We start from the raw sequence: 12444 nt of genomic DNA, 5'->3' as shown, positions 1-12444 counted from the left end.
GTAGCACAAAAGATGTGTGCAGTTCTGTCTTCTTTGCTCATCAAAATGATTCTGCTCAATGGCTAACAAATTCCTGTGTTTCGTTTTCAAGGTCAACAAAAGTAACTACTTTTACTCCTTATTTCAAACGCCAATTGGATGTGTCCTTTTAATTGGTTTAAGTTTTGTGGTTAGTGATAGGCGAATGTGGGAAAAACATGTATCATTTTTTTATCTCGTTTGTGAAAACATTCCTACACTTATTTCAGTAACATTGAGCTTTCTAGAAAAATAACAAAGAGCACTGTGTGAAAATAGTGCTTAGACAGCCATATCAGTAAATACACACACCTGCAAAATGAAATGTTTTTTTCCCACATACATTTCTGTGTGTATTTGAAAGTCTGGTTAACTACCTGTCTGCATGAGTTTAAATACGTGTGTATCTATATATATATAAATATATCTCTCTCTTAAAAATATATATATATATATAAAGTGTATATTGTACTATATGTATAGTGTGTGTGTGTGTGTGTGTGTGTGTGTGTGTGTGTGTGTGTGTGTGTGTATATATGTATATATATATATATATATATATATATATATATATATATATATATATATATATATATATATATATAATGTATCTTTTTTCTTTTTTTTTATATTGCAGGAGTACACACAACATATTGATGGCAGTAAGTAGGCCTTGTATGAAACCTATTTAAATGGTGATAAACATGAGTGAATTAAGTAATAAACATTTGTTTGCACCCAATAATGTTAGAGGCTCACACTTAGTATAGTTGTCAAACATTAGGCCTGTATTATTAAAATAGTGTGTTTTCACAAGGAAGCATGAAGTGTATGTTTTTTGTAAATACATCTATACCAGTTTAGATAGTACTATATATACACACACACACACACACACACACAGTGTGTGTCTGTGTGTGTGTGCATATATCAATACATACTACATATATATTAGTATAAATTCAGAGATGTTCTTGAAACAAGAACACATAAATGATTAAAGGACAACATTACAATGGCCACCAAAGGTAAGTAATATTTAACACAAAATCCTGCTGTACACGTACAAGAAAGATGTTTGCAGTTAAATAGGTGCTTTTATAATTGCATGAAAATAATATGCACATGCAATGATTACATCAATTAACACACCCAAATGCAATGTTTTGCTGCAAAGTCAATGGCAGCTTCTCTAAACTTAGCAACTGGCTCCTGGTGGACCATTACTGAACAGACGATTAATACATAAATATTAATAACACTATTCATTCATTAGGACTGTTAACATTTCCAAAACTTCATGTGTACAAGAACATACTTGAATGTTTGGAAACAACACAGTCTTCAGCATACATACAATAGTAATTAGATAATCTGAAGTCAACAAAACAAGGCCAAAGACATATTTTGTGAATTATAACATTTATTTTTTTTGTTCCTTTTGCGAGCGAGTAACAGGCCTGCTTGTTGTCTTTTGAATTTTCCTTTTTCTTTTGCCACCAACTTTAGGCACAACAGAGCCACTTTGAGTGGCCTCTGGCACTTCACGGGCAGGGCTTGTGGCCAGTGACTCACCTACAGGGCTTTTGGGCAGTGATTCACCTACAGGGCTTTTGGGCAGTGACTCACCTACAGGGCTTTTGGGTAGTGACTGTTCACCTACAGGGCTTGTGGCCAGTGACTCACCTACAGGGCTTGTGGCCAGTGACTCACCTACAGGGCTTTTGGGCAGTGATTCACCTACAGGGCTTTTGGGCAGCGATTCACCTACAGGTCTTTTGGGCAGCGATTCACCTACAGGGCTTTTGGGCAGTGACTCACCTACAGGGCTTTTGGGTAGTGACTGTTCACGGACAGGGCTTGTGCCCACTGACACATGTGAGCAAGTTGGTAGACACTGCACAAGTGATGGTTGGTCTGTTTCATGTGTGTCTTGTTTTGTTTTTGTCGCCTCCTTTGTAGGTGTCTGCTGCTGAATTTGTACAGATGGCAGCGGTAGGATGTCATCAGGAACCTGCACAGCAATGTCTGCTACTTGACCGGTAACATTTGGGCCTGGTGAATGAATATCAGATGAATGTGGTGAAAACTGACCTGCATGAACAGATCCTGGCTGGGAGGTGTTGAATTGTGGTACATTAGTCATTCTCCAGTAATTAGCTTGTGTTTGCTGAACAACTAATGCTTCGAATGAGGTGTTGATTTTTTGCAACTGTTTAGGCACTTCAATGAAGACTCTGTGGAGATGTGCCAATTGTGAAACTGTTTCTTCCTGCAGTGCAATCATCCTTTCCAGCACTGTCATCAGGTCAGAATGGCGACGATTTTCTGCTTCCACAATTTTTCCCTCAGAAGCTACAATTGCATCATATGTGGTATTTGCTGGACGTTTTGGCGGTAAAACAGTTTCAATTGGAACCTCTTCATGGTCACTTGCTTGTATTTGTGTGTCTATGGCGGCGGCGGCGGCATCATCATCATCATCATCATCAAAATCCTCTTCATCATGTTCTACAAATAAATGTACACATTATTAAATGGCATGTTAATCTCTGCTGTGTTACTATGTAATTGTACTGTGTCATAAGTAACAACTAACATGTTTCCATACGTTTTATAACCTCACATTAAAAACTACCTTGACTTAAGAATAATGTTTGGACTCAGTATGAAATATGAGTGAATGAAAACTTGCTGTAAACTCACAACTCCTACATGATAGTTAACATCACTAACACAATACAAGTTGCCTTACACTTCATTTTCACTGACACTAAGTAATCCTATTTAAAGAAGATGTGCAAAACAAATAATGAACATGACAACATAACATATAGAAGAGCACATATTATATGGCCACCAACTGATACACTCACCTTCTAGGTGTGTTGAGCTGGCTGACCCAGGTGAAGACACTTGTTCAGTCTCAGGTGACACATGTCCTTCAGGGGCAACTATATATAACAATAACATAAGTTTTACATTTACATGTGTAAATATTGAACAAACAGTTATTGTATGTTCTGTATTTATGAGTACCTAACAGCATCATTTCCTTAACCCAAAATGTGTGTGTGAAAGTGAACATAAATAGTTGTAATAACAATGTACATGCCTGTGTACTTAGAACTTTTGAGTTCCCTAACATAAAACATACTATGTTCCTGCAGTAATGCGTGAGGATAAATAGATAAAATTTGTACATAAAAATCATATGTTGTGTAGTGATATCAGTATCATAATGTACATAACTATCAAGAGATGACCATTCACAATGGTTATCATGAAGGTGGTCATATTGCAAAAAGTGTTGTTTTTGGTAGAGGATATGTGTGGTACATTAATATAAGATGTGGCACACCTGAATGTGGCTGTGACTCAACAAGACAAGACATGCAGTGTGTGATAATGTGTCGTTGATAGTAGTTCAACTATAGATATGAGTGAACTAATGTGTGACGTACGCTTTGATAAGTAATGAGTTGTTGGGGCATTTAGTAGCTAAAGTGAAGCTTTCAAATGAGTGTGATTAACTTCAGTTGTGCTAGTCAGGTTGTAAGAACGGTATTCCCTTCCCCAAAAAGCCTAATCAGCCACACCTTTCAATTACTTGAAACAGGTGAAAATGGTGTGAACTAAGTTGACCCTAAAATGAGGCTGTAATTAGTGTGTGTGCTGAACCCCACCCCCTCTGTTGAAGTGTATGCTGTGATGAGATATTAATTGCAGCTGCTTTAACACAATGGTAGATGAGCTAAATAGTCGTGTGCAGTTTTTAAGTTATGAAAACAATGACATAAAATATGATACGTGTGCCTCATTATGCTGTCTGTATATGACTTAAAGCAAAAATGGACCTTTTCATAAACAACTATAGATGTGTTAGTGCAAGTGATGTTTGTAGGCCGTTACATGCAATATATTTGATGCATGCTTAAAATAGGCAGTAATGTCATGTTTGTCGGAGTAAAATAAATAAAATACACAATAATATTATACATATTTATGTTCTGTACCTGTAGCTAGTAATAATTTCTCATTAACATGTGTTACACATGTGTACTACCCTGTTGTTCCCCATCTTCGCCCACCATCAAATGCTTCCACTGCAGCAATGCATTTTGGGAATTCACATGTAAATGAGCACGCAATGGCACGTGCTATATTAGTTACTGCTTTTAGTAGGACTACAATATATATGTCTATTTTGAGATATATATATATACAGAATCAGACATATACATATATAGATGCAGGTATGCTTATATTGTGAAGACAGTATAAAAAGCAGTGTAACTATGCAAAATAACTGTAAGCAACGACACGCCTAGTACAGTAATATTTCTCACCTGGTGGAAATTGTGAGGGGTAAATTCCTATATCACGGTCACCAGGTAAGCCTTCCACGACGACGGGAAGTAATTTTGCCCGAAGCAGCTCCTCCAATGGACTTAATATGAGACGTTGTGGTGTCGGCCCACCTCCAGTGCCAGTAGCATGCACGCGTTGGTATTGTTGTATTTTCTTTTTCAATTTGGACCTAATATCATCAAATCTCTTGTGACAATTCCGCTTGTCCCTCACATGATTCCCACACGCATTGACACCAATGACTATTGTGTCCCACATTTCTTTTCTGCTTGCTGAACTTGTCCGCCCTTGAAAAACATATAAAATATATGAGGTAAATGATTAATAATAGAAGCACCAGTTTCCTACACTGCTAGCTGTTCCAAGAGATAGCAAACATGCTGTTTTATGTGTAATATGTGAAGCACATGAGCATTCACTACTAAACCTATACATGTAAGCAAGGTTGCATTCATATTGTATGCAGTTATGGCAAATTGACCGCCTGTGTTTAGTTGTCCTTGTAAGGCATGATAAAAAGCTGTGTTTCCAGACTAATTAACATAGAAAGATATTCTGAACCCATATTTGCATATGAACAAAACTCAGATGACCTAGGATCACATGTATTTGAATAATAAATGTAAAGGTACACTTACCTAGTAAATGTCCATAGATACTGTCATAGTGCTCCAGAATGCCAGTGACAAGAGCTGTATTTTCCTGGTCATTGAAGCGAGGATTACGTGGCTTCTCCACACGTTTCTTCCGAGCAGGTTTAGGGTCAGAGCTTGGCTGGTGCTGACTGGACTCTCCTTCTTCCAATGGAAGAGCCTCCAAAAGCTGCCCACCAGCAAGCACGCCACCACCATCCACCCCATCAGCAACTGCGCCACCAGCAGCACTCACAGCACCAGCACTCCCACTCCTAGCACCAGCACTCCCACTCCTAGCACCAGCACTCCCACTCCTAGCAACAGCACTCCCACTCCCAGCAACAGCACTCCCACTCCCAGCAACAGCACTCCCACTCCCAGCAACAGCACTCCCACTCCCAGCAACAGCACTCCCACTCCCAGCAACAACACTCCCACTCCCAGCAACAGCACTCCCACTCCCATCAACACCACTCGGTGCACCAGCAACATCACTCCCCTGAACAGTACGTTCACTCCGACGCGTACTCGCACGAGTAGCACTCCCACTCCCACCAGCATCACTCTTCCCACGCTTTGCGGGCATACTTCCAGCACTCACAAAAAACAGACAACTAATGTACAGCCAATCACACGAAACACTTCCACATATAAAACAAGACAAAGATGTAAACAAAACAACAATGGACAAAGCTCACCCAATACACAACAAGTCTCTCCGTCAATATGCAAATGTTCAATCAGCCAGCTCTGTGCGTCTCTCTCTCTCTCTCACTCCCAACAACACAGAGAATGATTAGCAGTACACGTTGCCTTTAAATATGGCGCGCAATCCAATACATGCTTGTTTCGCCTGATTCAGCAAGATTTGTGATTGGGCAACCTATCAGCACCCCGCCACGCACGCCGATACACCTGTGTGTGATCGGATAATCATCGTGAGAGTGGGCGGATTTGTTTTCGGGTTCATTTTGAATGTATTCGGCACTTACTGCATACGGAGAGGAAAAATCGCCATTAACATGACTAATCGGTAAACTTGCCGATTTCACTTAATCGACGCTTACTGCATGAGGCCCATAGAGAGAGAGACATAGAGAGAGAGACATAGAGAGAGAGACATAGAGAGAGAGACATACAGAGAGACATACAGAGAGACATACAGAGAGACATACAGAGAGACATACACTTTTTGGAAGTGTGGGATTCATTTGAATACGCTTTGCATAGTCTCTCTCTCCCCCTCCCCCAAATTAAAGCATTAAAACTGTAGTAGGAAAAAAAGTATTGTTTATTTACAATTTTTTGGGAGGACTAGTTTTGTTTTTTTGGGAGTGAACCTTCTGTTCACTCTGGTTTATTGTAGCTGTTGACAGTCGTCCCTTTGTATCTGCGTCAATGTCACACTGTATCTATAGCTCAGCTAAATATAGTACTGTACAAATACTTTTTCTACCCACGCCCTCAAAATAAACAAAATAAAGTATGCTATTGTATGTGAAAAGAAAGATTGTGTAGCGTAACTACTAAATATGATAATAAAGTGGGCGCTGATGCTGATAGTGAATAGTATAATTATACAAATTAAATATAGTCAAAATTAGCTAAATTATCAATGGCTGCCAAACAAGTCATCTGACCAACCAAGGTCAAAAGGAATACATATAGCAGAAAAATAGACTCTAACGGTGCCTCTGAGACTATAGAATAAATGGTTCAAACCAGTTCAGATAACTTAGTCCAAGCCACTCGGGAGGAATCAGAGGATGATCATATGGGGAGAATGGGAGAAAGAAAAGATAACATAGGGTGATACTGTTATTGTTAGCAAAGTGATATCAATACATGAGACACGATCTGTGAGAAAATAAGGCCTCAAGAGTTCTTGGAAGACTAGGATAGAAAAGTGAAAAAAGGGCAATTTATTAAAAACACATATGCATATATGGAAAATAGATTTTTTTAAAATTAGCTGATTCGGTCGACGTCCAAGCTGTATAAAATTGGAATCCTACTGATACGAAGTAGACTGATTATGCGCCTGTAAATGGGATATTGTTCCAGACACTTGTAGCTGGCTGCTGGAAAGGACATCCTGGATTGTAGCCCGCGTTTGTCGGCTTATCCGTGCAGACACTTGTGACATATCCCTGAAGAAGCGACTTTTGATTGCAAAATGCATAGAGTCATATGTCAAAGGCCGTATACAGGGGAAGTTTGGATATCCGCCCTAGCGGTCTGGTTTGTTGGAACGAAAGGCATCCAGCTTTCTTCTCCAACCTTAGAGCATGATTTTGGATGAGAGGTAAACCACCAGTGAGATGTTGGCATCACAGCCCTGTACCAATGAGAGTACAGCATCCGGCAGCGTCTGCACGGGGAAGCCAACAAGAAACGCAGACAACTATCCAGGATGTCCTTTCAATATTAACATTATTAACAAGACTACGTTTCTCATTTGTCAGGGAAAGCACCTTTGTTATGCTTGCTGTAGATAAACAGAAATATTCCTCAAACATACCCACACGGTGTCAGGCAGTGATCACTTTTATTAAAATTTCATACGGTTCAACAGTAGACAACAAGACTACATTTCACGCTTGTTAAAAACATTTACATCAGTAAATACAATACATCAGTTATGCGCTGTACATTCAGTGGCGCCAAAATGTTAATTTTGATGGCACTAGGGGCAAGAAGGGGCTTCCTGATAATTTACGGAAAACTATTTGGAAAGTCAAGCACAATTTCAAAGCCATGAAATATGGCATCAATGCCCTTATGAGGCATAAAAGGGTTCATGGCTGGGACTCCAAGGGCTATGGTGAGGACTACATGTACTTTTAATTTAAAAATAAAAATGCAGGGGAAATGTATTTAATATAATAAAAAATTTGTGTTTTATAAAGATTTTTTTAATTGACCATTCTGTTATTGTATTCATTGTTTAATGCTTCCATTTCTGTTTTGTATGTTTGGAGCCAGGCGATGACAATGTGCATGAAACACCCCCATTGGTGCAGGAAACACATCCATCAATACTGCCAGTTAATGTACTGTACTATACTCCTGCCATGTCTTTTCTTCCCAAACCCCCCAAAACTCAGAATTTCATAATGTAAGGTGCGATTATTAATATTGAATATTGTCTCCTTCTTTAAGAGCTACACGTAAAGCATATATTGTGCCTAGACTGTAAGGGGTACTGCACAAACATTTAGAGTACAGCAGATATCACCATCACCCCACCTTCAGTATTAGAGGTGTTTTGGTGATTTTCTATACTGTAGCTGCTTTAAGCTCATTAATACCACACTATCAATCTCAGTTCTTGCCTAATAGTCTGCACCTAAGAGAACAAGCAATTTTTATCCCCAATAGAGATCTAGCCTTTCTAGTGCTGGTGAATTTACACAGAAACCAGTGCAATCTCTAATCTGGGGGGGGAGAATCTATAGGTCTAACTAAGCGCAGTACATGCCATTTCACTATGAGTGTATCTTTTTAGAGTGCACTATACGTCTAGATACACTCTATTAGAGACAGTCAATCCGGTGGGCTCTGTTTGACTCCGTTCCTATATTTTAGGAGGCTATAATTCATAGCATCTGATCTCTAGTACCAATCAGGGATCATACCATATCCACCCACCTAAACTAGGGTGGGTCACTAAAGGATACAGTCACGTGCTGTTCTATACAGTATTTAATTACGTTTTAACACCCTATTTTTTATTCATAGTTATTAATAAAGTATTTTAAATTTATCACTATACACTTTGTTGTGAATGAGTGCTATAAGACTGGGTTCTTTTTCTTCAATAGATATTACTCCTTCTTTAAGACCAAGATGTCCAGTTCGAAGAAGAAAAATAAAAGAAGATTGTACATTTGGAAGAAGTGACGACTTTGTATTTTTGTATTATTAATTTTTACTTGATTATCGTGTGCAAATAAAACATTTAATTCTTTAAAAACAAGGTACTGTATATAGAACAAAGTTTCGTAGTTACAGTGCTCAAATGTGTCAGAACACTATTCACATGAATATATAGAATAATATAGAGGAATCTTTTACTTGTCTGCACCATGTTGTCTCATCAATAAAGAAGTTTTCATCGGATCTTTTTGGCCCTGAATCCACTCCTTGCTTGCACGGCTATGCTCCATCTCCTTTCCCTGCTGGGACGACCCTTCTAATTCTTTAAAAATACTGTTTGGTGTATTCATGTTTTTACTCTTTACATTTAAATTAAATACACTTATAGTAGTACTGTACATAAAGTACTAACGTCATTTAAATATATATAAATCTAGAAAATATAAGTTATACTTACCCCTGCCAGAAGGAAGGGCACCATTCCCAGGACAACTAAGGTACCTCCATCCCCTCTACCACCATCATCAGACATACTATACAAATATGACTAATAGCGCTTTTGCCCATTTGTGTTGAAAAAATATAAATACGCTTTAAAATAAAATGTGCATTAGAATACACAGTAGGTAATATACCCATTGAGTGTCACTGAGTTGACCTATGCCACCTATGGAGGCACAGATAATTACATTGGCAGTGAATGGGCAACCTAAAAAAACATAAAAGAAATGCTATTACACGCATAATTTCAACCAGGTTCCATAATTACACACGTAACGAAATGCTATGAAACACATACTGTATACGTTCAACCAGGTTCCACAGTGACACGCATGTGCAGAAATGCTATGACACACATACAGTATACGTTTCAACCAGGTTCCATAGTGACATGCATGTGCAGAAATACTGTGACACGCATACTGTAAATGTTTCAACAAGGCTCCACAGCGAGACGCATGCACAGCACACTACAACTGTATGTGCGATTATTCATATTTAATATTGTCACCTTCTTTACAGGGCAAGACGTCCAAGTGCCAGCCAGTTCGACGAAAAATAAAATAACCTTTTAAATTTGGAAGAAGAGAATTTGTATTTTTGTATTATTCATTTTTACTTTATTATAGTGAGCAAATAAAACATTTAATTCTCTAAAAATACTTTTTTGTGTGTTCACGTTTTTACTCTTTAGATTTCAATTAAATACACTTGACAGACAGTACTAAACATCTGTGTGATATCGGATCGTGCGCACATGAACAGGAATAAGTGACAGGTTGCATTGCAATTAGATTGTAAAGACACAATTACTTGCGATCGCCAACTTGAGTTTCTGGCCGGTATTGCAGACAACACTAAATTTCACTTTCTGCACTCTTTCAGATTACAGTAGAATTACAGCTAAATCGCATGAAAATAAAAGAATTTTCACGGCACGGATTAAGTTGCCGCGTGGCAAGTTCATCGACAACCGGCAGTTGCACCTGTACTGTATGCATTTCATCTAATTAATGCGCATGCATTCAGGAGCTACAACGCACAAAGATACAGAAAACGCAGTTACTTTAATTATCCAATCATGTCTATGTCACTAGATGTAGTTTCTACATGAACAAGTTTTGACTTGAACATTGGCATTAGTAGAGCAGTGCATGAAATCAACAACATTACTTAAAAAAGAGCACACCCAAACTGTTTCACTTGAACACTACTGAGTAGCACCCCAACATAATTAAACAATAAACTATATTTCTTAAAAATAACATGTTTTCATCAGTTTCAGTCACTGATTACTCCAGCCCATAATCCTCAGATGCTGCAATAGTCCATTATTAGTGTATTTGACTGTAACAGGGAAGCAACCCTGTCTCAATGAGGCAGAAATACAAAGCGTCGGTATTCTCAGAAACCAGCAGTTTGCTGGTTAATTGCAGCTAGACAATTAACCAGTCCCTACTTGGTAATCAGACAAGTTTAAAACTCCTGCTGAAACAAACACAAAGAGATTCTTGAGCACTCAGGATCACTGTGTGCTGATTGCAAAACACAAGGTGAACAGACCTTTCTTCCAAGGTGCAGCAAACCCAGGAACTGACCAAAAGGCTGTCCCTCAACAAACACCCAGCCGGAACCAGAGACTGACCTGAAGGGCAACCTGCTTTGAGGTACCGTTTGAGACTTTGTGGTGATAGACTGGCAAGGGGCTTTTCCTCCCAGTCTTGTAGAGAGGGACTGGGAAGTGAGTTAGTCCTTACACAGGGATAGATGTTTGTTTATTTTTGTATGCTTTGCCTTGTTAAAGGGACAGGCTGAATAAAGCCATGTTTTAATTTCACCAAATTTGTTTCCTTTTGTGTACGTCTGCACCTCCCTCCTACATTGACATTCTTGAATTCTGCAGCACTGTATTTATACTGCTTCCCAAGTGTATGATTCTAAAATAGCACTCTTCAAATTGTTCAGTATGGCGTTCTTACCACAGGAACTATCAAAGTTCACATTTCTGACCCACTCAGCATAAAGATGAAGACACGTGATGTAGGAATACTAACTAGGTAAATCGATGTGGCTGTCCCCTATCATTCCAATGTTTCCCTCGCTATCATGGAAAGAGGGATGTCAGCTACTGGATGCCCAATGACAGGGATACAGGTGTGTCTCTGCCTTCGTGGTTCAGTTACCACAACTGTGCTTTGGAAAATAGACATACGGTAGGTAATTGATCCAGGATGCAACTTTCCTGCAGCTCAGCATCCGCAACATAGTGGGTTCAGGGCTGGGGCAACCACTAGGCAATTTAGGCAATCACCTATGGTGGCACATTTTGGGGGGCGGCGGGAGTGGAGGAGAAAGACAGACGACAGGGTGGGCATGGAGCAGGGTGAAGGGAAGAGGTGGTAGAGACGAGTGGTGGCAGAAGAGGAAGACGAAGGACCATGGGAGAGAAAGACAGAGGACTGTGGGAACAAAGCAGGGTGGTAGAGTAGGAGATCTGCAGGACGCGGTGCACTCCAGTGGTCCGATCTAGAAGTTTCAATGACTTCCGGGTTCTGCCGCTGGTACAGCACAGGTCCTCCCTGCCGTCCTCCTTCTCTGCTGCCCCACTCTGCTCCTGTGGTCCTCCGTCTTCCTCTTCCGCCCTGCCCGTCTCTACCACCGACCTCCGTCCTCCTCTTCCACCACCACCCATTTCTGGCACCACCGTGCTTCGTGCCCACTGTCCGTCTCTACCAACACTCCATTGCTGGTGGCCTGTGTCCTCTGCTCACCACTGGTAGGCATTCATTCGATGGGAGTAGGCGGGGGGTGAGAGAAGAGGAGTACAGGGTGAGTGAAGAAGAGGAGGGGTGAGAGAAGAGGTGGGGTGAGAGAAGAGGAGGGGGTAAGGGAGTAGGAGGGGTGAGGGAGGAGGAAGGGGGTGAGGGAGGAGGAAGGGGGTGAGGAGGACGATGACAGGGTGAGAAAAGAGGAGGAGGGGGTGTTAGAAGTGGAACCGGGTGGGAGAAGAGAAGGAGAGGGGACGAGAGAGGAGGAGAAG

General features: G+C 40.1%; 1 protein-coding gene across 1 annotated transcript; it reads right to left on the bottom strand.

Annotated features, from left to right (window-relative positions):
- Positions 1 to 1441: 1441 nt before the first annotated feature.
- On the bottom strand, positions 1442 to 12188 carry LOC142492299 (uncharacterized). Its single transcript, XM_075594971.1, has 4 exons — positions 12068 to 12188; positions 4368 to 4676; positions 2895 to 2972; positions 1442 to 2529 (listed from the first exon to the last, which is right to left on the bottom strand). Exons 1-4 carry the CDS (start codon positions 12186 to 12188, stop codon positions 1442 to 1444), a joined length of 1596 nt encoding a protein of 531 aa, XP_075451086.1.
- Positions 12189 to 12444: the final 256 nt, after the last annotated feature.

This window comes from Ascaphus truei, chromosome 4, assembly GCF_040206685.1.
Source record: "Ascaphus truei isolate aAscTru1 chromosome 4, aAscTru1.hap1, whole genome shotgun sequence".
Taxonomy (NCBI): domain Eukaryota; kingdom Metazoa; phylum Chordata; class Amphibia; order Anura; family Ascaphidae; genus Ascaphus; species Ascaphus truei.
The sequence above is the reverse complement of the archived record's forward strand: the minus strand, read 5'-3'. Positions and strand labels throughout refer to the sequence as shown.